We start from the raw sequence: 22,708 nt of genomic DNA, 5'->3' as shown, positions 1-22,708 counted from the left end.
GAACTGTCACTGGTCAAAGGAGAAGGAGCAGTGTATAGGACACTAGCAGGCAGGTCCTGAGGAAGAGGAGCAGTGTCGAAGGAGTCGACACCAGGTCATGAGGAGGAGGAGCAGTGTCAAAGGAGTCGACACCACTCAAGAGGCACAGGGGTGCCAAGCAGGAGAGGCCCCTGAGCAGTACTCGATGAAGAAGGTACTCTCTGGAGAGAGAGCAGGAGCAGCATCGCTAGCGATGCTGAGAAGAGGTATATAACCATGCTTTCTCATCATCATAGGTTGAGTGGATCCTCATCCACTCTACTCACCATACAACTAGTCAATACTTAGAAACATAAGTACTCATTAGTTACAGTCAGCATAGCAGCAATCTATCAAGGTTGCTCCTCATTGTAGTGTGTGTGTTGTATCACCACTACCTGATGTCTGAAGGCGCCCATAGCAGGTTAGCGGTCTGGATATAGATAGAACCGAAGGCAGTAGTCCACTGTGGTCCGGGGGTCACTTCAAGCATCAAGTCAACACACTGGACACTCGTGTTGATGCCACCAACCTTATCACCAACACCATCAACCTCATTATCATCAACACTCACCAACCTTATCACCAACGACATCAACCTCATCATCATCAACACTCACACCAGACCTTGGTGTCATCATAACCAAAGCATTGATATTGATCGTGCCGAGCTACCCCTGAACAGAGTGTCCACAGAGGTCAGCCGAAACCTACAATAGTATATACAACGAATGCCACCTGCTGTCACTGCACAACTTGATAGTCACCAATACTGAGACAATAGCTGTCGCACAGTTTGATAGTCACTGAGTATCTCGACAGACCGACCTGGGTTTCAGGCGCGAGACCCCTGACAAAGTGTTGTCACATAACTTGACAGGATTCATAATAGACACGACTCTATTACCGATCTCAGGTTTTGGCCATGCGACCGCTGACAGTAGACACATTTTTACTACAGTTATCAGGTTTCAGGCATGCGGCCTCTGACAACACCTTTGCTGTCTCCTTCGCCTGTTCCTGTGATGCGGCGAGGTTACCTGGAACCAGCTGTCACCAGCTCAGTTGCTGGTTGGGTCCATCATGCAGCAAGCTGACTATGCCATACTCCTCCTCCCAGCATCCAAGACCAATCCCTTCAGGCTTGGGACCCCCCTTGTGGTCCCCAAAGTTGGCAGGGTGGAGTGCCCATATGCCATGCTCTGCCTCCTCTGTCCTATCATCTGTAGGCCCAACACTCCTCTCTTTGGGCCTCATGATGGGTACAAACCCCTCACTCAATTGACCTTCCTCCAGCACCTTCGCTCAACACTCGCTCGCCTTGGGCTGGACATGTCTCAGTACATGGGGCACTCCTTTTGCCAAGGGGTGGCCACTTGGGCAGTGTTGCAGGGCATTGATGCAGACACCATCAAGCTTCTCAGTCAGTGGAACTCAGACTGCTATTGCCAATACTTTGACCATTCAGCAGCTGAGTGATGCACATTGGTTGCTGCTGCCCTCTACTTGACCTGGCAGGGACCACTTGTCCCTACAGGTCCCTCTTGGTGGGACCCAGTCCTCTAAGCTTGGTGGAGCCTTTGGCTCCTCTGCTGTGACGACTGTCCGCTGTGCAGGTGACACTGCAGCTGTTGGCAGGCTGGGAGCCTCCTTGTCAAGCTTCGAGGACCTCACAGGTCCTTGCCTGCAATCCACTTAGTTTTTGTTCTTGTTTCGTGCGACTGAGTCCAGACGGGACGAGCCGAAGCGACTTGCTCTCATTCCCGGCTGAAAGCAATCGTCCTAAAGCATGCTTCATGAGCCTCCTCCAATGCTGCTCTGACCTGTTTGTAATAGATAGTACCGAGCGCTGTGAATCGAGCTGAACGAATCAGTCTCTGTGCCAAAACTGAGCGTCTGAAGATCTGTTTTCTCAAGGTCGACGTTGCCTATCGGCACGTGTTCCAGACGTTTGATGATTCAGGGTCCAGAAGAAGGTCGGAGACACATAACGTTTCGATATCGACACTTTGCAGTCTGCCTTCCTTCTCTGGACATCATTGGACAGCACTCTTTGGCACCATCCAATATGCCGCAACAGTACTACTACCCACAGGCAAACGAGGAGCTGATTCGACACTACAAACTGGAACCTCATCCAGAAGGCGGCTACTATGCGGTCACCTTTGTGATGGAGGAGAAGATGAAGTCTCCTTTCGCTTCCGATGACGAGGAGCGCAACATTGCTACCTGCATCTACTATCTACTATGCCACAAGTCCCCTGGATGCCCCGACAGGCCTTCCCACACCGAGGACTCGGATGAGCCTGATCCGTTCAAGACCTGGTCAAGCGACATCGGCGTCTTGCACCTCAACAAGTCGTCCACAATGCACGTTCACCACGCAGGTAGGTCCAAGTACACTCTCATATCTGCCAGAGCACCGCTCGGCAAAGGTCTCGTGGACGAAACCGGTGATCTACTCACGAAGACGATAGTGATGGGTGATGACATTGCGAAGGGCGAGGTGCGACAACTGCTAGTAGAGGGGGGTTGGTGGAAGGCCAGCGAGGTTCCTGAGGAAGATCGCGAGGCAGCCGAAAACGCAAGTGCAGACGGATCAAGGGTGGGCGCCCTGATCTCTGAAGTCGTCACGCCGGGCTTCCACTGGAACGATCACACATATCTGAACCAAGGCAAGCTCCGCGAGCTCTTTGCCGGCTGTCCGCGCGCCGAAGAGTTGTACGAAAAGTACAAGAAGTACGTCAAAGAGCAATGATCCGCATTCTCCTCTTCTTCAATACAATGAGCAACAATCACAGCATCGAAGTCCGTACAAAGGCAGTACGTTAGAAAGCGGTATTGCTAAGCGTTTGCTGTGATAAACCACATATGATAGATGACAAGAGAGGTGCTGCGCTAAGAATCCGATCTGATCCGGAAGCGGACACTTTACTGTGACTTTGAGCCGTAGGTCCTGGCTGGGAACAGATTGTCAAAGTTCTTGCGGTCCAAGAACCAAGGATTTTTGGAATGCAACTGACTCTTTGCTGTCCTCTCAGCTGGCGTCAGTTCATGTTCGCCCGCAACCCTAGACCAGTCCGTCTCGCCACGGAGACTGAGTTTGAATCGCGACCAGTACTGGGTGTACAGATTTTTCGCGTTCGTCTTGAAAAGCGGTGTGGGTGCGGCCTCGAGCTGGTATCCAAATGTGACGTCCTCCCCCAGCAAGAGGGATGATGGTACCTTCTGTCGCTTGCTCGAACTTGCTGATGCTACACGCCTGCCTTTGCCCTGCGCGAACTTTTCGATCTCGACCGCCGATGTCCTGTCTCGTCGGTAGAGTGCATCCAGTGGATGGAATCGTTCACTCTGATCTTTCGGGTTGAGCGGTGCGCTTCTTCGCGAGCGCATGGATGGAGGCAAAAAGGCGCGGAATGGTGGTGCTGCTGTTCGAATGCCAATCTGTGATGTAGCTGGGTATAATGTCACCCGTGTCCCAAGTCGCGACGGGGTCCAGAAGAAGAACATTCCCAATCCACCAGCCGTTACAGCGACGGCAGCTCCTGCTGTGTATCGTAGCATCGGCGGTGCCAACTTGGTTTTCTCTGGATCTCGTGTGAAGATGGGCCAGCTGAGATGTTGTGTAAGGAGGAAGCCCTGAAAGCAACCAGCTCCTGTGAAGACGGTCCCAATGAAGTAGTAGATCGCTTTCTTCAAGCCAGGCGGGCCCCGGTAGAGCACTCGTGGTGCTGCTGATGCTGCTGCCGCTGATGCACTCATCTTTTTTCCCTTGATATGATGCAGTTGCACGTCGTCTTGCTAATGTGTGAGGGGATTTGCGAAGGTTAAAGGAGCCGTATGCAAGTGAACACCGCTCCTTCCAAGCTGAGCCAATCTTCCAAATTGACTTTTTTGACCCTGGCTTGGGCGAGACTTCCGAAATCCGTGAACGACACAGTCGTTCAAACTATGTTAGGAACATATATGTATATGTAACCAATTTGATCGTACACTGGCCCTATAGCTCAGCGGTAGAGCGTTGGCTTCCAGTCCTAATTGGAATTTTCCAAAGGTCATCCGTTCAAATCGGGTTGGGGTCATGTTTGATTTTTTCTTCTGCCTGTCCAAAGCTTTCTTGTCTGGCTGCTAGTGTACAGTCCCTGTGCATAAGTTTGAGAACAATTGGGTAATTTCCCGATTTAGCCGGTTATCCTGCATTTGGGTTGTTGTTGTCATTGAGCAATAGCACTACCATCATATTAATCAAGAACACTTCAAACACCAATATGGTCTGTGGCAATGAGCTCTCTCCAAGCAAGCATGCTTCAATCATTGAAATGCATGATACTGGGCTGCCAATTTGATGAATCATGGAGCTAAGTGGCATTTCCAAGACAGCAGTTCACAAGACCATCCATAACTTTAAGGAGCATGGTACCTTTGAAACAAAAGCACAATCCAGCTGTCTGTGCTCCTGGACAGCTACCTCAGACTGATACCTTCAGTGTGAGGTACTCAAAAACCTGTTTTTATCATGGCAACAGCTGTCAGCATTGCTTGGTGGCATTCCAATAACACAGCTCTGGAAAGCAGCATACTGGGCCAGTATTAACTGCCAGATTGTGCTTCAAAAGCTGTTTCTGACAGCCAAAAACCAGCATAAATGTCTAGAATGGGCCAAGGCTAACAGCTCCACTGATTGGAGGGGTGTGCTGTTCATGGACAAGGCAGTGTCACAGGACCTGTGCAGGAGATCAGGTCAGTGCAGGAAGATCCAAGATGAAGATGAAGATGTGGTGCACCCAGGAAAAGGTGCATGAAATGTGACATCAACCATAAGATGGGTCTCTGGTTGATTTCCCTGAAATCAACCATGTTGGGGGTTCCTGATTGGTTTTGCTGAAATCAAGTGGAATATGCTCATTGGGTTGATTTCACCAAAGCATGTCACACAAAGCCCCATTGGTACAGAACAGACCAACAGGACACAAGGAGGCAATGGGAGGCTTGGTAGGAAAGGCCTCCATCATCAAAGGTAGGATAGGGCACAAGGAAGGGTCCCATGTGCTAAAGGGGGTCCAAGTTTAGCCAAGAAGAGGACCAAGCTCAGGAGCAAGCAGCAGGTTACCACACAGGGGGGGGATGTGCTCTCAATCACATAAGGGTTGGTCACAAGGTAGACCACATGGATGAGAACAAGACAATAGGATGGTCACATGGTCAGAGAGGGCCATCAGATAGGGGCCAAGGAATGACCATGGATTGAGGGGAGAGGGAGTTGGACCAAGGGGGCCAACATTGGTACCATGAGGAGGATGGGCAGTGTCAAGAAGAGTCAATACACAGCCCAAGGAAAGGAGGAGTATGAGGAGGACAGGAACACTCCTCCAGAGGAGTAGGAGCAGTGCCACAGGTGGCACCTCTCAAAACACATAAATACTACTACTACTTCACCATAGCAAATGAGTGGATCCTCATCCACTCTACTCTTTACTTTACTTACTCTTACTTAGTTACATACCATTGCAATAGCAAGAAGCCTTTGCAATGACATCTCGAACATGTGTGTTGTATCACTGTCGGACATCAACTGTAGGTGGTGTTCCTCAACACCTGTGGTCCAGTTTCATCACTGTAGGTGGTGTTGCTCAATGTCAGGGGTCTCGCACCTGAAACCCAGGTCGGTCTGTCGAGATACTCAGTGACTATCAAACTGTGCGACAGCTATTGTCTCAGTATCGGCCTTGACGAGCTAGTCGTTCAGCGACTATCAAGTTGTGCAATGACAGCAGGTGGCATTTGTTGTATATACTATTGTAGGTTTCAGCTGACCTCTGTGGACACTCCATTCAGGGGTAGCTTGGCACGATCAATATCAATGCATAGGTTATGATGACACCAAGGTCTGGTGTGAGTGTTGATGATGATGAGGTTGAAGGTGTTGGTGATAAGGTTGATGGTGTTGATGATAAGGTTGGTGGCATCAACACAAGTGTCCAGTGTGTTGACTGATGCTTGAAGTGATCCCCGGACCGCAGTGGACTACTGCCTTCGGTTCTATCTTGATCCGGACCACTAACCTGCTATGGGCGCCTTCGGATGTCAGGTAGTGGTGATACAACACACACACTACGATGAGGAGCAACCTTGATAGATTGCTGCTATGCTGACTGAAACTAATATATACTTATGCTGAAGTGATAACTAGTTATGGTGAGTAGAGTGGATGAGGATCCACTTGACCTATGATGATGAGAAAGCATGGTTATATACCTCTTCTCAGCATCGCCAGTGATGCTGCTCCTGCTCTCTCTCCAGAGAGTACCTTCTTCATCGAGTACTGCTCAGGGGCCTCTCCTGCTTGGCACCCCTGTGCCTCTTGAGCTGTGTCGACTCCTTCAACACTGCTCCTCCTCCTCATGACCTGGTGTCGACTCCTTCAACACTTGTCTCTCGAGCCCCTGAGTGGTAACCATCTGAGCTTGGTCCTCTTTGTGGCTGTGCCTGCTCCTTGAGCTTGGTCCTCCTCATGGCTGTGCCTGGCCCTCCTCGCATATGGCTTGGTCCTCCTTTGCATGTGTGTCTGTAGGAGTCCATGGTCTCCATGGAGACTGCACTACGACCATGCTCTCTACTGGTGTCGACTAGATCTTCGATACCTGTGCTCCTTCCATATGAACCAGCGACCCTCCTGCTTCCTGAGCATTTAGGCCCATGACAATATACTCCAATGATGTCTCGGAAGATGTCATTGATGAACGACTGGAAGTGAGCTGGAGCATTGGCTAGGCCAAAGGGCATCACTAGGTACTCATAGAGTCCCAACTGAGTGCCAAAAGCTGTCTTCCATTCATCTCCTTTAGCAATCCAGATGAGGTTGTATGCTGCTCAAGGTCTAGCTTGGTATAGATCCTTGCCTTCCTGAGTAGGAACAACTGCTCCTCAATGAGGGGCAATGGTGCCCTGTTCTTGACAGTGATCTCGTTGAGACCTCTGTAGTCCACACAGAGTCTGAGACCTCCATCCTTCTTTGGTATGAAGAGCACTGGTGATTGTGCCAGGCTCTTCGATGGTCTTATGAACCCCTTCTCGAGGTTCTCATCCAAGTACCTCCTCAACTTGGACATCTCCTTGGGTCCCTTAAGGTACAGGGGCCCTTGAGGTGGCTTACCTCCTTCTATCAACTCGAGGTGGAGATCATGCTCGGTATGATGGGGCAGCTTGTCTGCTTCCACCTCATCGAACACATCTCGCAGGTGTTGGTATGGCTTTGGTATGTCTGCAGCCATCACCACCTTGTCTACCTCCACCTCCATCTTGACTCCTTTGTCTGCACCTGTAGGTACAAAACCAAAGGCCAGGAGTGATGATGGTGGCTCCTCCAACAGCATGAACCCTATGGGTCCATCTTCCAGAGCTGCTCGTAGTATGCACTCTGCTGAGACAAACTCGTTACCATGAAGGGTTGGTCTCCTCATGATTAGGTCCCCTGCTCTTGCTGCTTCAGGGGGTCTCCTTGGGGGTCAGTCCTGCTCCTGAGTCTTGAACTCCAGCTGGCCCGTATCCCATTGTATGGTGGGTTTGAGTCTCTGTAGCTCAGTGAACCCCAGGATGAGGTCATAGTCAGCAGTGTTGGCCACTGAAGCTTCGACCACACCCAGATTGTGTGTACCAATAGATACCTGCATGCTCACAGAACTATTGATGGAGAGTTGGTGCCCAGTGACACCATGGATCGATCTTGTTTTTATGGGTTTTGTGGGTATTTGGTACTTACTAATGAAAGAATCTGAGACTATGGACAAACCAGCACTGGTATCAGCTAGTATCCGAGCAGGGTGGTCTTGAACCAATCCAGAGAGCTCCAGTACTGCTTTGCCTCCACTGGTAGAGAAACATACTTGACAATCTTGATATATACAGAGTGATGGCGAGGAGGTTTGTAGAGCAATGCATGCCATCAGTGCATCACCCCACTGACGTTTCCCTCATTGTCATCATCATCATGCTCCTCCTCCTCATGGTTGAGGTCCATGGGTTGCTGGTATGAGCTGAGGTCCATGGCCTCGGGGTCACCCATCTCAGTACTGCCTGTGTGGCCATCTCCTGAGTCAGTGGCCTCCTCGAAGGGGTCTGCTGTGGTGACCATAACCTTTGGTCCCATGGGTCGAGAGCTAAGAGGGTCTACCCTCCTGCTGGGGCAGTCTCTGGCCCAATGGCCGATACCCTTGCATACATGACAGGTGTTGATACCTGATGGAGCAGGGCTTCCTTGCTTCGAGGTTTGGGTGGGTTGACAAGGAAGGGGTTGGTTTAGGTTTTGTGTAGTTGCTTGTGTAGTTGCTTGTGCTGGTGATCGAGCTGGATAAGGTTGAGTGGGTTGTCGGATGGGGATCGAACTTTGATTTGGCCAAGACCCAGTTCTTAGTGGAGGTGACGTGGCATTTGGGAGTGAGTGTCTAGCCGAGGACTGCTGTAGTAGCATCCTCTGTCGATTGATCTCCTCAACCTCTCGGTACCACTCCCATCTCTTCCCAGGTGGATTCCTCTCGAACTTCTCCTGTATGCTGCGAGTGAGACTTCCTCTGAAGAGATCAATCACTAGCTCATTGTCATCTAGGTTGACCTGTCCCTCCAAGTCTCTGAACCGCTCTACATGACGTGTGGCGGCACCAGGAGCATCACTTGTGAGTCTGAGAGCCAACAGCTTGTTGTATGCCTCCATCCTAGCATTGCATGGGTTGAACTGCTCTGACAGTCACTCTGTGAAGTAGTGCCAATCATTGAACAACCTTCCTTCTCTAGCTCTATCAATACAGAGCTTGGAGGTCCACCACTCTCATGCTGTCCCTTCCAGTTGAGCACCCATGTGATTGATCATCCTAGACTGCTCATACACCTGGTTGAACTTAAACCATGCTTCGGCTTCTAGAATGAAGATCTCCACATCTCGGGGATTGAACTTTGGAAAGGGGGTGGCAATGGGCTTTGACCAGTTAAGCTCTGCCATGATGCTAGAGTCCTCCTCTTGGTCCAGGGGGTAAGGGTCCATCCTGGTCCTGCTGTAGGGGTCCAGCTTAGTCTTGACATATCTTGGCCCAGTAGGTGAAGCATACTTCTCGTAGTTGACATCGTCCTGCTCATCCAGGTTGAATGAGACTGATCGTCTTGGTCATGGAGCTGGAGTAGGAGTATGTGGGTCTCCTATCATAGACTCATCTCCTCCTCCTGCTTGGTCTTCTGAGTGAGAGAGGTCCATTGTCTCCTCCCTGCTCAGTTGAGCTCGTTGTAATCGTTCCTCTCGATGACCCTGTCTGGTAAGCTCTAGCTGTGCTTCCAATAGAGTGAGTAGTCTATCGAGCTTATTGTTGAGGTCTGGGTCCGTCATGGTGATCGTGAGGAGCTGCTTGAATGATCCACTCTAATGTCAGGGGTCTCACACCTGAAACCCAGGTCGGTCTGTCGAGATACTCAGTGACTATCAAACTGTGTGACAGCTATTGTCTTGGTATCGGTGACTATCAAGTTGCGCAGTGACAGCAGGTGGTGTTCATTGTATATACTATTGTAGGTTTCGGCTGACCTCTGTGGACACTCCGTTCAGGGGTAGCTTGGCACAATCAATATCAATGCTATGATGACACCAAGGTCTGGTGTGAGTGTTGATGATGATGAGGTTGATGACGTTGGTGATAAGGTTGGTGGGTGTTGATGATAATGAGGTTGATGGTGTTGGTGATAAGGTTGGTGGTGTCAACACGAGTGTCCAGTGTGTTGACTTGATGCTTGAAGTGATCCCCGGACCGCAGTGGACTACTGCCTTCGGTTCTATCTTGATCTGGACTGCTAACCTGCTATGGGTGCCTTCGGACGTCAGGTAGTGGTGATAAAACACACACACTATGATGAGGAGCAACCTTGATAGATTGCTGCTATGCTGACTGAAACTAATATATACTTATGCTGAAGTGATAACTAGTTATGGTGAGTAGAGTGGATGAGGATCCACTTGACCTATGATGATGAGAAAGCATGGTTATATACCTCTTCTCAGCATCACCAGCAATGCTGCTCCTGCTCTCTCTCCAGAGAGTACCTTCTTCATCGAGTACTGCTCAGGGGCCTCTCCTGCTTGGCACCCCTGTGCCTCTTGAGCTGTGTTGACTCCTTCAACACTGCTCCTCCTCCTCATGACCTGGTGTCGACTCCTTCAACACTTGTCTCTCGAGCCCCTGAGTGGTAACCATCTGAGCTTGGTCCTCTTCATGGCTGTGCCTGCTCCTTGAGCTTGGTCCTCTTTGTGGCTGTGCCTGCTCCTTGAGCTTGGTCCTCCTCATGGCTGTGCCTGGCCCTCCTCGCATATGGCTCGGTCCTCCTTTGCATGTGAGTCTGTAGGAGTCCATGGTCTCCATGGAGACTGCACTACGACCATGCTCTCTACTGGTGTTGACTAGATTTTCGATACCTGTGCTCCTTCCATATGAACCAGCGACCCTCCTGCTTCCTGAGCATTTAGGCCCATGACACATTCTACTCATGGTAGTCAAGTGGATCCCCATCCACTCTACACATTACTAGCTATATCCTTACCATAACATATGTAAGTGGTTGTGCACCTGAAACCAGATTGGGTGCTTCCAGTTGATTTTGGTGAGATCAACTGAGTAAGCCTTATTTGTTATGTTTTGGGTGAAGGTAACCAGATGGATGAGTTCTGGTAGGTTTTGGCTGACCACCTTGAACACTCCATTCAGAGGCTATGTGGCATGTCCATAGCACATTGAGATGAGAGTGATGTCAGACACAACTCTCCTATTGCAGCATGAATGTTTGTAATGCTAAATGCTCTTGTCATTGTCTGGACCACAATAAGGTTTATCACCTACAGATGATGGGAGGTACTGGACCGCAAGTGTGTTGACACCACCTATAGTAACTGACTGGACCACAGGTGTTGAGGAACACTGCCTACAGTTGACATCCAACAGTGATACAACACACACATTTGAGATGACATTGCAAAGCTATGCTATTGCAATGATACAAGACAAGTAAAGAGTAGTATGATAAAGAGTAGAGTGGATGAGGATCCACTCTTATGCTATAGTGAAGTGGTAGTATTTATGTGTTTGGAGGGTGTCATCTGCAACACTGCTCCTGCTCCTCTCGAGGAGTGTTCCTGTCCTCCCTTGTCTCCTCCTCTTCCTTGAGCTGTGTGTTGGCCTTCTCAACACTGTCCATTCTCCTCATGGTTCCCATGCCAGTCCCTTGGGCTGGCTCCCTTCCTCTCTCAATCCATGGCCATTCTATTGGCCCCTAACTGATGTTCCTTCTTGACTATGTGACCAACCTTATTGTCCTGCTCCTGTCCATGTGGTCTACCTTGTGACTGGTTCTATGCAATCATGAGCATGTCCCCCTCTGTGGTAACTTACTGTGTGCTCCTGAGCTCAGTCCTCTTCTTGGCTGAACTCAGACCCTCTCCTCACATGTGAAACCTTTCCCATCATCCTAACCTTGCCCTTGATGATGGAGGTCTTCTCTGCTCAGCCTCCCATGGTTTCCTTGTAGTCCATTGGCTTGTTCCATTTTGATGTAAGCTTCTTGTGATGTGTTTGGTGAAATCAACCAGGTAGCCTTATTCTGGTTGATTTCAGTAAAATCAACCAGACAAGTGTGATGCAGTTGTTGTCAGGGAAATCAACCAGAAACCTGTGATCTGGTTGATTTCGCAATTTGAGTGCACAAGGCTCCTCATACCTCATTTCAGATCTTCCTGCACAGTTTCCATGACAGGAGGCGAGTTGCCACCCAGATAAAGTGGGAATGGCCCCTGTCAAGGATGAAGCAGCATGAGGACCGTCCATCTGCATAAGGCGAGAGAAACAAGGTCATTGGACAGCATTGCAAGGTGGATGGAAAGGAGAGGGAGGGCAAGGAGGAGGAGCAGCAGTGTCAAAGAGGCCTCCTCGAGTAGGAGCAGCATCACAGGCGACATTGTGGAAGTGGATATAAAACCATGCTCCTCGTCATAGCAAGTAGGTGGATATCCATCCACTCTACACCTTACATCACTAGTTATAGCTTCACAGAAAGTATAGTTAGTATTCCATCAACAGTTGCAATTGCAGAGCATTGCATCTACATAGCATGTGTGTTGTATCACCGCTCATTGACATCATCCAAAGGCGGTTCATTCTGCAGTCCGGATATCAATCGACACTGAAGGCAGTTCATACTGCAGTCTGGCTCTCTTGATCATTAGAAACCTAAGGCAGCTGTCCATTGTGGTCCAGGGATCACTTCAAGCACTCAGTCAACACACTGGACACTTGTGTTGGTGCTAACAACATCACTCACACCAGACCTTGGTGTCAATACAACATATCTACAGTTATTGATTGTGCTGAGCCACCTCTGGACAAAGTGTCTGCAGCAGTTAGTCAAAACCTGCAATAGCAATCAATCTTTCACATATTCAAGCAAGAGAAGTCATAGGGGCCTTCTACAACAGATTTTGACAAGAATAATAATAATGGCCTTTTAACACATATCTCGATAAGATCTGTAATAGATGCGTTTCTATTACAGATATCAGGTTTCAGGTGCGAGACCCCTGACACCACAGATCTCGCTAAGATCAGTAGTAGTTGTCGTTTTACTACAGATTTCGGGTTTCAGGGGTGTGGCCTCTGACACGCAACTCCCACATGCACTGGTGTCAAACATCGAGCATAGGCTGCATATGCTCCCACGAGTTTTGCATTGACAAAGGTAACGATCAAACATGATAATGAGAGGTGACGCAAGCCAATGGTGGAGGGATCGGGACAGGCCGATCTGATCAGAGATTCAGGAGGACTGATCTGGGAAGAGATCGGGTGCAACACAGTTCCACCCGTTGTCATGGTAGATCATTAGATAGGGGTACTCCCACCTGTGGGAGATGTCACAAAGATGTATATATACAGCTCGCATGTAAACTGTCCCACAATTTTACATGTCACCATACATCACTCTAATGCTCAATAGCCATAAGTTGTATTGCCACACTGTCTGATATTGTCTGAAAGCCCTGCTTCTTCTCTCCAAGACTGTGTAAATGATATTGGCATTGACTGAGAAAATTGTGCTTTGAAGAAGAGCTGAGAATTTTTTTATTGTGGGACAGTTTATGGAGCATGCCCCCAAATAGCAACACTGCTCCATTCCTGACCTTGTGGGCTTTTGACTACAATGAAACTTGCAATGTAACTTGGTGGGCACCTTCATACACATCGAAAGTAGTGATGTGGAAAGTTTCAGCTCAATCAGATGACTGTGAGTGATCTGGTGGTGCTTTGAGTCTGACACCATCATATCTATACCATCATGCTGAAAACCACCCCAGAGAAGTGCTGATCAGCAATCTTTCACCTCCAAAATGGGGAATCTACCCATTCAGTTGCCAAGCAACTCAGTTTGAGCAAGTCTACTGTGAATCACATCAGCAAAAGTGCCTCTGCTGATGTTCCAAAGTCAAAGGGGGGCTGGCCAAGAAAACTCCAGCCTCATCATGTTCACTTCCTGGACCACTATTTCAAGCTCAATTCCACCTCCACAGTCAGGAAAGCATGCCATGCACTGCAGGAGACATTTCAAGTCAAAGCTTGCCCAACCATAGTAAGAAAAGCACTTCATTATTGTCATTACAAAGCATGGAGGTTAGTGAAAAAACTGAAGCTACTCAAGAGACATTACAAAGCCTGTCACAAATTTGCTAATGAGCACAAGGACATGACTGTTGAGAATTGGAAGAAGGTGGTATGGTCTGACAAGACAAAGATCAACTTCTTTGGACCAGATGGTAAGCAGTTCTGTTGGATTAAGAATGCCAGCTTCAACAGCAAGCTTGTCAGGCTGATGGTCAAGTCCGGCAGTGGCTCAATCATGATCTGGGGCTTTATGACATGGGAAGGGGTGGGAGGCATGCACTTGGTGCTGTGTACAATGAATTCAGACCAATACATTGATATCTTGAATGACAAGCTTGTGAAAACAATCTCAGATTTGTGGCTTCAGCATGCATATACCAACATCACTTTTCAGCAAGACAATGACCCAAAACACATGTTGAAGAAGACAACAACATGGTTGGAAAGCAATAGTATTAAGGTTATGCAATGGCCAGTGCAGTTGCCAGACTTAAACCCAATTGAACACCTCTGGCACCATCTCAAAATGTGACTTTCATGGTATAGTACAATTGCAAAGTCCAGGGATGAACTGCTCAAGAGATGTGAAGCTGAATGGACAGTGATCACTCCAGAGACATGTAGGACCCTAATAGAGAGTATTCCAGACCACATCAAGATGGTTCTGAAGGCCAAAGGAGGGAATACAAAGTACTAAGGTGTTGTCAAGGAGTGCTCCATAAACTGTCCCACAATAAAAAAATTCTCAGCTCTTCTTCATAGCACAATTTTCTCAGTCAATGTCAATATCATTTACACAGTCTTGGAGAGAAGAAGCAGGGCTTTCAGACAATATCAGACAGTGTGGCAATACAACTTATGGCTATTGAGCATTAGAGTGATGTATGGTGACATGTAAAATTGTGGGACAGTTTATGTGCAAGCTGTATATCAAGCTGAGAGCACTAGGCTCTCACTTCCACCAGTCAATTGAGTATATGTTTCTGCCTTAACGGAGTAGTGACATCATACTTAGACTATCCCCAATCACCAGTATCGGGACCCGAAACTTCTTTACTTATATCATGCATCCACCTCATCTCTGTTTGCACTTTGCATCGCTCCTGTCTCCCTGCAATTAATGCTCCGATGGTTGGAAATACCGAAGTATCTTCAACTCCTCCGACTGCTCTTTTCTCTTCCTTCTTCTCCATCATCATCTCTTTTGCTCGCCTCTCCTTCTGCTCACTCTCCTCCTCCTCATCACCTTCTCCTTGCGCTTGCCTCCGGGCTGCGCATCATCAAGTTTTTCACCCTCCATCCCACCCTAGTACTTTTTCACTCGTTCTTGTAATTCGTTCCTGCGCGCTTTCCGCCTCGCTTACACACAACGCTTGACCAACCGTGCCTCTTATGGCCACGGCTGGGAGCTCGCAAGCGACTCACTCGAGTCTTCAATTTAACAATTCTCATAAAAGCCTCTCAGTTCCTTTCTTACGCGTTGTCAAGGCCGATAACTCACCGTTGATTTAGTTGAAGTCATTTGTCAGTAGTTGGAGTTGAGGCGTTTTGTTGATGATGATAAGAGAGAGAGAGCGAGAGAGCGAGGAGTCTATATATATACAAAAGAAGAGCGGCAGAGAGCTGCATTGACTGCGGAACATAACAAAGCATTTGTCTTGAGTAGGTTGTGACACATGTGGTCCGTGCTAAGATGCTCAGGCCTTTTACTCGGCCATAAGCACTACCTTCACTGTCTCTATGCTTTGTGTAGCTTTATCTACTTCAACTCCCCCCCTCAACAGTATATGTACCCTGTTCATTATGCTGTTGTTTCAAGGTGTGACCTCCGTTCTTTAACACTGTCGCATAGCTTGGGGACCCCGTTTCGTACACTGCTGCTGGTATTTGCAGGTGTAGCCCAGATCTTGCTTGCTGCATTGCCTGTCTCCCAATGGGCTTTGTGAGTACGTCTGCCAAGTTTCTTGTGGTGTCTATGTACTTGATCTGCACCCTTCCCTCTTGGACGTTGTTACGGACGAAGTGATACTTGGTGTCGATGTGCTTAAGCTTCCAGTGCTGTGCTGGGTCCTTACTAACCTGTATGCAACCAGTGTTGTCCGAGTAGACTGTCGGTGTGCCTGTGGCAATGCCAATTGAGTGTAGCAGCTGCTTGAGGAAGAGCACCTCACGTGTTGCTTCCGTGGCTGCAATGAACTCTGCCTCGACAGCGGACAATGACATGCATTTTTGTGTCACTGACTTCCAGGCTACTGGATTCCCGTACACTAACACCACTGACCCCGATGTACTCCTTCTCTGTATGGTGGCATCGCTCGCCCAGTTTGCATCGCTGTGCGCGACCAGTGGCTCTTGCGACTCACTTGCCCTATAAACCAATCCAACCTGCCTTGTGCTTTCGAGGTAGCGTAAGACCCTTTGTGCTGCCTGATAATGCTCCTGTGATGGTTCACGCATGTGCCTAGCGAGAACACCCACAGTAAGGCTAAGGTCGGGCCGGGTGCTGTTGGCAACCCAGAGCAGCTTGCCAACAATCACCGGATACTCCTTCTGTTGTGCTGCGCTTGCGACAAGGGTTCCCTCTGGTATGCTCTGCATTGGAACCATGGTCGGCTTCATACATTTGTCCAGGTGCTTTGCCAGCACTTGGTCAATGTACCCTGACTGACCAATCGTCATGGTGTGCATCACATGGTCTCGACTGATTTTGATGCCCAGGAAGTGAGAGACCTCCCCGCTATCTTCCATCTTCCATCTCTGACCAATCTGCTTCTTAACCTTTAGGACTGTTTCCAGCCATGGTGCTATGACTAATGTATCATCGACATAGATGACCACAATGGCCATATCTTCACCCTGTCCCTTGGTGTAGATGCAAGGAGTGCACTCTACCTGGAAGAATCCCATGCATCGCAAAGACCTGTCGAACTCCTGATTCCATTCTCGCCCAGACTGCTTTAGGCCATATAGACCCTTGACTACCTTGTACACCTTGCCGGGTGCTACTCCTGATCCTTCTGGCGGCTTCATGTAGATTGCTTCCTTTAACGTGGAGTTCAAGTAAGCCATAGTGATGTCCAGAGCATGTACCTCCCAGTTGTTCTGCACCGCTAGTGCTAAGATGGTGTCATGGGCCTGGATGCTCAAGAAGCAGGAGGGTCACGGGTTCATATGGAAGGAGCACAGGTATCGAAGATCTAGTCGAGATCAGTAGAGAGCATGGTCGTAGTGCAGTCTCCATGGAGACCATGGACTCCTATCGACTCACATGCAAAGGAGGGCCAAGCACAGCCACGAGGAGGACCAAGCTCAAGGAGCAGGCACAGCCACGAAGAGGACCAAGCTCAAGGAGCATGCAGATGGTTACCACTCAGGGGCTCGAGAGACAAGAGCCAAAGGAACTGTCACAGGTCATGAGGAGGAGGAGCAGTGTCGAAGGAGTTGACACCAGGTCATGAGGAGGAGGAGCAGTGTCAAAGGAGTCGACACAGCTCAAGAGGCACAGGGGTGCCAAGCAGGAGAGGCCCCTGAGCAGTACTCGATGAAGAAGGTACTCTCTGGAGAGAGAGCAGGAGCAGCATCGCTGGCAATGCTGAGAAGAGGTATATAACCATGCTTTCTCATCATCATAGGTCGAGTGGATCCTCATCCACTCTACTCACCATATAACTAGTTATCACTTCAGCATAAGTATACATTAGTTTCAGTCAGCATAGCAGCAATCTATCAAGGTTGCTCCTCATTGTAGTGTGTGTGTAGTATCACCACTACCTGACGTCCGAAGGCGCCCATAGCAGGTTAGCGGTCCGGATATAGATAGAACCGAAGGCAGTAGTCCACTGCGGTCTGGGGATCACTTCAAGCATCAAGTCAACACACTGGACACTCGTGTTGACGCCACCAACCTTATCACCAACACCATCAACCTCATTATCATCGACATCACCAATCTCATCACCAACACCATCCACCTCATCATCATCAACACTCACACCAGACCTTGGTGTCATCATAACATTGATATTGATCGTGCTGAGCTACCCCTGAACGGAGTGTCCACAGAGGTCAGCCGAAACCTACAATAGTATATCCAACGAACGCCACCTGCTGTCACTGCGCAACCTGATAGTCACCGATACCGAGACAATAGCTGTCGCACAGTTTGATAGTCACCGAGTATCTCGACAGACCGACCTGGGTTTCAGGCGCGAGACCCCTGACAGATGGCTCTGATCGCTCCGAGGGGTGCTACTGGAGAGAAGGTTTCTTGGTAGTCGATCCCCTCTCTCTGTGTGAAGCCCCTTGCAACCAGTCGCGCCTTGTGCTTAACAGGTACACCATCAGCGTCAAGCTTCAGCCGAAGCACAACCTTAGAGTCCACAAGTGGTACTCCTGGCGGTTGGTGCACCACCTCCCAAGTCCCCATTGCCTCGAGTCCTTCCAGCTCCTTTCGTATTGCCTCCTTCCAGAGCTGGGCATCCTCACCATTCATTGCTTCCCCAAGCATTGGGTCCAGGTTCAGTATTGCTGTGTTGGCGGCGCCTACTGTGCTGTCTACAGCTGGTAGGAGATCCTCCACTGCGGCCTCTGATTTGGTCTCCTCCTCCACTATGGCTGGCGTGACACCCTCCTCCTTGACCTCCGCGGTCACCACGGGCCTGACTGCCTCTTGTTGGCGATCACTCCATCCTTTGTCCTCATGGAATGTTGCTGAGTTGCTCCATTGAATTGACGCAGGCTGGTCCAGGTTGCAAAACTTCCATGCTTTGTGTTCGTTGTCATACCCAATCATGATGGCTGGCTTTGCTCTAGCCCCGTACTTGCCTTGCTGGTCCTTCTGTTGAACATGAACCCATGCCAAGCATCCGAAGACTCGCAGCTGCTGGGCCAGCTTGTGCATGGTGGTTCCATAAAAGGCCTCGTGGGGGATGGTTTTGGTGGCTGATGGGGTAAGGTTCATCATGTGTGCTGCTGCTGTGATTGCATATGGCCACAACTCTCTGGGGCAAGCTCAACCAATCAGCATCGAGCGCATCTTTTCTTGGACCAACCTGATTGCTCTCTCCGCCCGTCCATTTTGGATGCTGATCCCCGGGACGCTCTTTTGCCACTTGAAACCCTCTTGAGTTTGCCAGTCTTTGGCTGCTATGCTGCACCATTCTCCTCCATTGTTGCTGTGGAGTGTTTTGAGTTTCCTGTCCGTTGCCCATTCCATCCTGGCTATCCACCTCCTCAGCGCCGTGAGTGTGGCACTCTTTGTGCAGAGTGGTTCCATGTAGATCAGAGAGGAGAAGTCGTCCACAGCAACTAGTGCATAGTGGTAGTTGGCATGTCCTTTGAAATCTGTCATCAGGTCTACGTGTACCAGCTCTAATGGTGCCTCCATTCTTTCCGACTCTGATTGGCCCATCCGTGCTCGAGTCTGTTTTCCTTGGCTGCATGTGTTACAGTGCTTCAACTCATGTTCCATTTCCTCATCGGTACCTAGGTAATGAGCCCGGATTTGTCTCGTTTTGTCTCATCCTGGGTGTCCGAACCTCTCATGCCATAGGTAGCTGTCTTGATGCTTCGTGTCCTTATTGCCCTCTGGGGCATTATCTAGTTTTCCTGTGTTCTGGTTGCCCTCTGGGATGTCGTCGAGTGTCTCTTCCAACTCCAGGGCTAGTGCCTTTCCCTGTACTTCGAACCGCTCTTTTCTTCTGTTCCTCTTGTATTGTATTTGTGTGCTGTCATTTTGCTTAATGATGGTTCCAAACTCATCGAAAGTTACCTGTGCACCATTCTTGATCAAGCCTTGTACTGATAATAAATTAGAATTAAGTTTCGGCACGTAGAGCACATCCAATAGCTGAATGGTTACATTGCCAACCCGAAGGGAGGCGTCTCCTATGGCCTTCACTTGAAGCCTTTCATTTCCAGCCATACAGATCTGACTGTCCTTGCACGTCGAGGTGAGCAGCATTCTTTCATCATTCACCATGTGGTGCATCACACCCGAATCAACGATCCAGGTGTCCGATGTTGGTTGCTCATCCCCGCCGATCGCTAGGAGGGTGCACCCGAGTTCCTACCGACTCGCTTCTTGTGCTGGATTGGTGGTGGGTCCGTCCCTACTCGGTGCGGGGTTATTGTTGGTGTTTGTGCAGTTCTGAGCAATGTGATTAGGTCCTCCACAAGCATAGCACTTTGGGGGGGCCGAGGGGTTGCGAGGATTGCGCCTGCCCCTGGGTCCTTGCTCCGCCTGGTTGGTGCTCCCCTGTTCCGTGCTTGTGGCAACCCTTGCTGCTCCTCTAATACGGCCAGTGACCTCACCATCCTGCTGTTTCTTGGCAAGTGCGTGGTAGGCTTCATCATACTTACAGTCTGGTCTGGCCATCTTCAGTGCGTCGACGGCGTTGGCATAGAACCAATCTTGGGCCGTGCAGCAATAGAGAGTTGACTTCTTGAGGTCCTCGTCGAAACGCTTTCCCAGGCATGCTGCATTGTTCCAGATCGAATCGAGTTCCTTGCCTAGCCTGACAACGTCTCAATTGTGCAAGTGCACTGTGTGAATACGATCCTGCAGTCCTGCTCGCTTTACAGCGTCGTTCAGTGTTAGTGCCTTCTTGAGTTTGGCATAGAGTGTGCTGCCGAGCTGGACTTCTTCATCCGCTCCCCTGATGGTGTAGGTGTCGATACGGCTGTCTGGGCTGTTGTCGCAGCAGGCGTGGATGAGACCCACGAGGGCTTTATCCAAGTCTTCGTCGTATTCCTCGTTTCCAGGCACCACTGTGCCATACAGTATCTCCTTCGCATTATGTACTCTTTGGAGGCAGTCGATGAAGGTAGGTTCCCAAGTGTGCCAGTTGCTGTCACTGAGCTTTTTGATGTGCGCAATGGCGCTCGACACCTCCTTGGGGATCTTCTCGGTCTCCCTGCGCGGGGTCTGGTTGCTAATGCTGATGAGGCCCATAGCTTGCATGATCGCTTCCTCGGCCATTAGTGCTGGGTTCGCCAGCTGGAGGATCCTGACTACCTGCGTGAGCCATCCTTCCTCCTGTCCATTGCTTGTGGTTGCTTGATCATCATCGCCCCTTCCCGTCTGTCCAGCTCTTGTCAATGGTGGCATTGCATTGAGTATCAGACTCTTAATCAGTTGAAGTCATTTGTCAGTAGTTGGAGTTGAGGCGTTTTGTTGATGATGATAAGAGAGAGAGAGCGAGAGAGCGAGGAGTCTATATATATACAAAAGAAGAGTGGCAGAGAGCCGCATTGACTGTGGAACATAACAAAGCATTTGTCTTGAGTAGGTTGTGACACATGTGGTCCGTGCTAAGATGCTCAGGCCTTTTACTCGGCTGTAAGCACTACCTTCACTGTCTCTACGCTTTGTGTAGCTTTATCTACTTCAACTGATTTGAGTCCAGAAACTCCTAAGTCCCCCTCTCCATTTTAAAGAACAGGGGGTATCAATTTTCGAGTGTTTTTAGAAACACGTGTTTCTCGATTTTGACGACTTTTAGTTGAGAATTTTGGTGCTTAGTTTCTCATGAGTCATTTTTGAGTGCTATTTACATAAGCATATATATACATGCATACTTAGCAGTTACCTTCAGCCTGTGCCCATCTATGACTAGTTCACCCCTCACATCGCTCCTAAGTTGTCATGGTAATGCCTATGCATCCCACATGTGTAGCCACTGATGTGTGGTTTCGTATCATCAATGGTTATTTGCCCTCCATGGACCCTGTAGGCTCTGTTCAGTTCCGATGCATCTCCAACTATAGTTACATTTCCCTCAACTGTCTCCCTCAGTGGGGAAGTGGGGAACTGCTGAGCCACTGTACCTTGTTGTGGTGTCAGTCCCAACCCCTGCCATGCACATCGTAATACCTCCATGCCTACTGGCTTGGTAAAGATGTTGGCCAAGTTGCCCTTGGTGCCAATATATTTGATTTTGACATTTCCATCTTGCACGTTATCTCTGATAAAGTGGTACTTGGTGTTGATATGCTTCAACTTCCAATGTTGTGCTGGATCCTTACTAACCTGAATGGTGCCTGTGTTGCCTGAAAAGATTGTGGGGGTGCCAACATCAATTCCAATAGCTTTGAAGAGATGCCTGAAGAAAAGTATTTCTCATGCGGCTTCGGTTGCTGCCACAAACTCTGCTTCCACCGCCGACAAAGCAGTGCAGCACTGTAGTGCTGACTGTCAGGGGTTTCGCGCCTGAAACCCAGGTCGGTCTGTCGAGATACTCGGTGACTATCAAACTGTGCGACAGCTATTGTCTCGGTATCAGTGACTATCAAGTTGCACAGTGACAGCAGGTGGCGTTCGTTGTATATACTATTGTAGGTTTTGGCCGACCTCTGTGGACACTCCATTCAGGGGTAGCTTGGCACAATCAATATCAATGCTATGATGACACCAAGGTCTGGTGTGAGTGTTGATGATGATGAGGTTGATGATGTTGGTGATAAGGTTGGTGAGTGTTGATGATAATGAGGTTGAAGGTGTTGGTGATAAGGTTGGTGGCATCAACACGAGTGTCCAGTGTGTTGACTTTGACACTTGAAGTGATCCCCAGACTGCAGTGGACTACTGCCTTCGGTTCTTTCTATATCTGGACTGCTAACCTGCTATGGGGCACCTACGGACATCAGGTAGTGGTGATACAACACACACACTATGATGAGGAGCAACCTTGATAGATTGCTGCTATGCTGACTGTAACTAATGAGTACTTGTGTTTCTAAAGTATTGACTAGTTGTATGGTGAGTAGAGTGGATGAGGATCCACTCAACCTATGATGATGAGAAAGCATGGTTATATACCTCTTCACAGCATCACCAGCGATGCTGCTCCTGCTCTCTCTCCAGAGAGTACCTTCTTCATCGAGTACTGCTCAGGGGCCTCTCCTGCTTGGCACCCCTGTGCCTCTTGAGTGGTGTCGACTCCTTTGACACTGCTCCTCCTCCTCATGACCTGGTGTCGACTCCTTCGACACTGCTCCTTCTCCTTTGATCAGTG

General features: G+C 49.3%; 6 protein-coding genes and 1 non-coding gene across 7 annotated transcripts; 2 read left to right on the top strand and 5 right to left on the bottom strand.

Moving 5' to 3' along the window:
• Positions 1-2,086: 2,086 nt before the first annotated feature.
• On the top strand, positions 2,087-2,776 carry UHO2_00333 (uncharacterized protein; the record flags this gene model as incomplete). Its single annotated transcript, XM_041556952.1, has 1 exon — positions 2,087-2,776. One exon carries the CDS (start codon positions 2,087-2,089, stop codon positions 2,774-2,776), a length of 690 nt encoding a protein of 229 aa, XP_041412886.1.
• A 173-nt stretch (positions 2,777-2,949) lies between these two features.
• Positions 2,950-3,780, bottom strand: UHO2_00332 (uncharacterized protein; the record flags this gene model as incomplete). The annotated part of the gene is made up of 1 exon (XM_041556951.1): positions 2,950-3,780. The coding sequence occupies one exon, from the start codon at positions 3,778-3,780 to the stop codon at positions 2,950-2,952; it is 831 nt and encodes a 276-aa protein (XP_041412885.1).
• A 234-nt stretch (positions 3,781-4,014) lies between these two features.
• tRNA-Trp(CCA) lies at positions 4,015-4,100 on the top strand. The gene has a single exon. It is a non-coding gene; the product is annotated as a tRNA-Trp (tRNA).
• A 2,703-nt stretch (positions 4,101-6,803) lies between these two features.
• On the bottom strand, positions 6,804-7,478 carry UHO2_00331 (uncharacterized protein; the record flags this gene model as incomplete). Its single annotated transcript, XM_041556950.1, has 1 exon — positions 6,804-7,478. One exon carries the CDS (start codon positions 7,476-7,478, stop codon positions 6,804-6,806), a length of 675 nt encoding a protein of 224 aa, XP_041412884.1.
• Positions 7,479-7,960: 482 nt separating this feature from the next.
• UHO2_00330 (uncharacterized protein) lies at positions 7,961-9,388 on the bottom strand (the record flags this gene model as incomplete). Its single annotated transcript, XM_041556949.1, has 3 exons — positions 7,961-8,726; positions 8,898-9,167; positions 9,216-9,388. 3 exons carry the CDS (start codon positions 9,386-9,388, stop codon positions 7,961-7,963), a joined length of 1,209 nt encoding a protein of 402 aa, XP_041412883.1.
• Positions 9,389-15,458: 6,070 nt separating this feature from the next.
• On the bottom strand, positions 15,459-16,763 carry UHO2_00329 (uncharacterized protein; the record flags this gene model as incomplete). Its single annotated transcript, XM_041556948.1, has 1 exon — positions 15,459-16,763. One exon carries the CDS (start codon positions 16,761-16,763, stop codon positions 15,459-15,461), a length of 1,305 nt encoding a protein of 434 aa, XP_041412882.1.
• Positions 16,764-17,461: 698 nt separating this feature from the next.
• On the bottom strand, positions 17,462-20,802 carry UHO2_00328 (uncharacterized protein; the record flags this gene model as incomplete). Its single annotated transcript, XM_041556947.1, has 6 exons — positions 17,462-17,731; positions 17,947-18,694; positions 18,746-19,129; positions 19,232-19,627; positions 19,766-20,204; positions 20,250-20,802. 6 exons carry the CDS (start codon positions 20,800-20,802, stop codon positions 17,462-17,464), a joined length of 2,790 nt encoding a protein of 929 aa, XP_041412881.1.
• Between the last annotated feature and the right edge of the window lie 1,906 nt (positions 20,803-22,708).

Source organism: Ustilago hordei, assembly GCF_900519145.1.
Source record: "Ustilago hordei strain Uho2 genome assembly, contig: UHO2_contig_01, whole genome shotgun sequence".
NCBI classification, from domain to species: Eukaryota; Fungi; Basidiomycota; class Ustilaginomycetes; order Ustilaginales; family Ustilaginaceae; genus Ustilago; species Ustilago hordei.
This window is presented reverse-complemented; position numbering and strand designations above follow the sequence as displayed.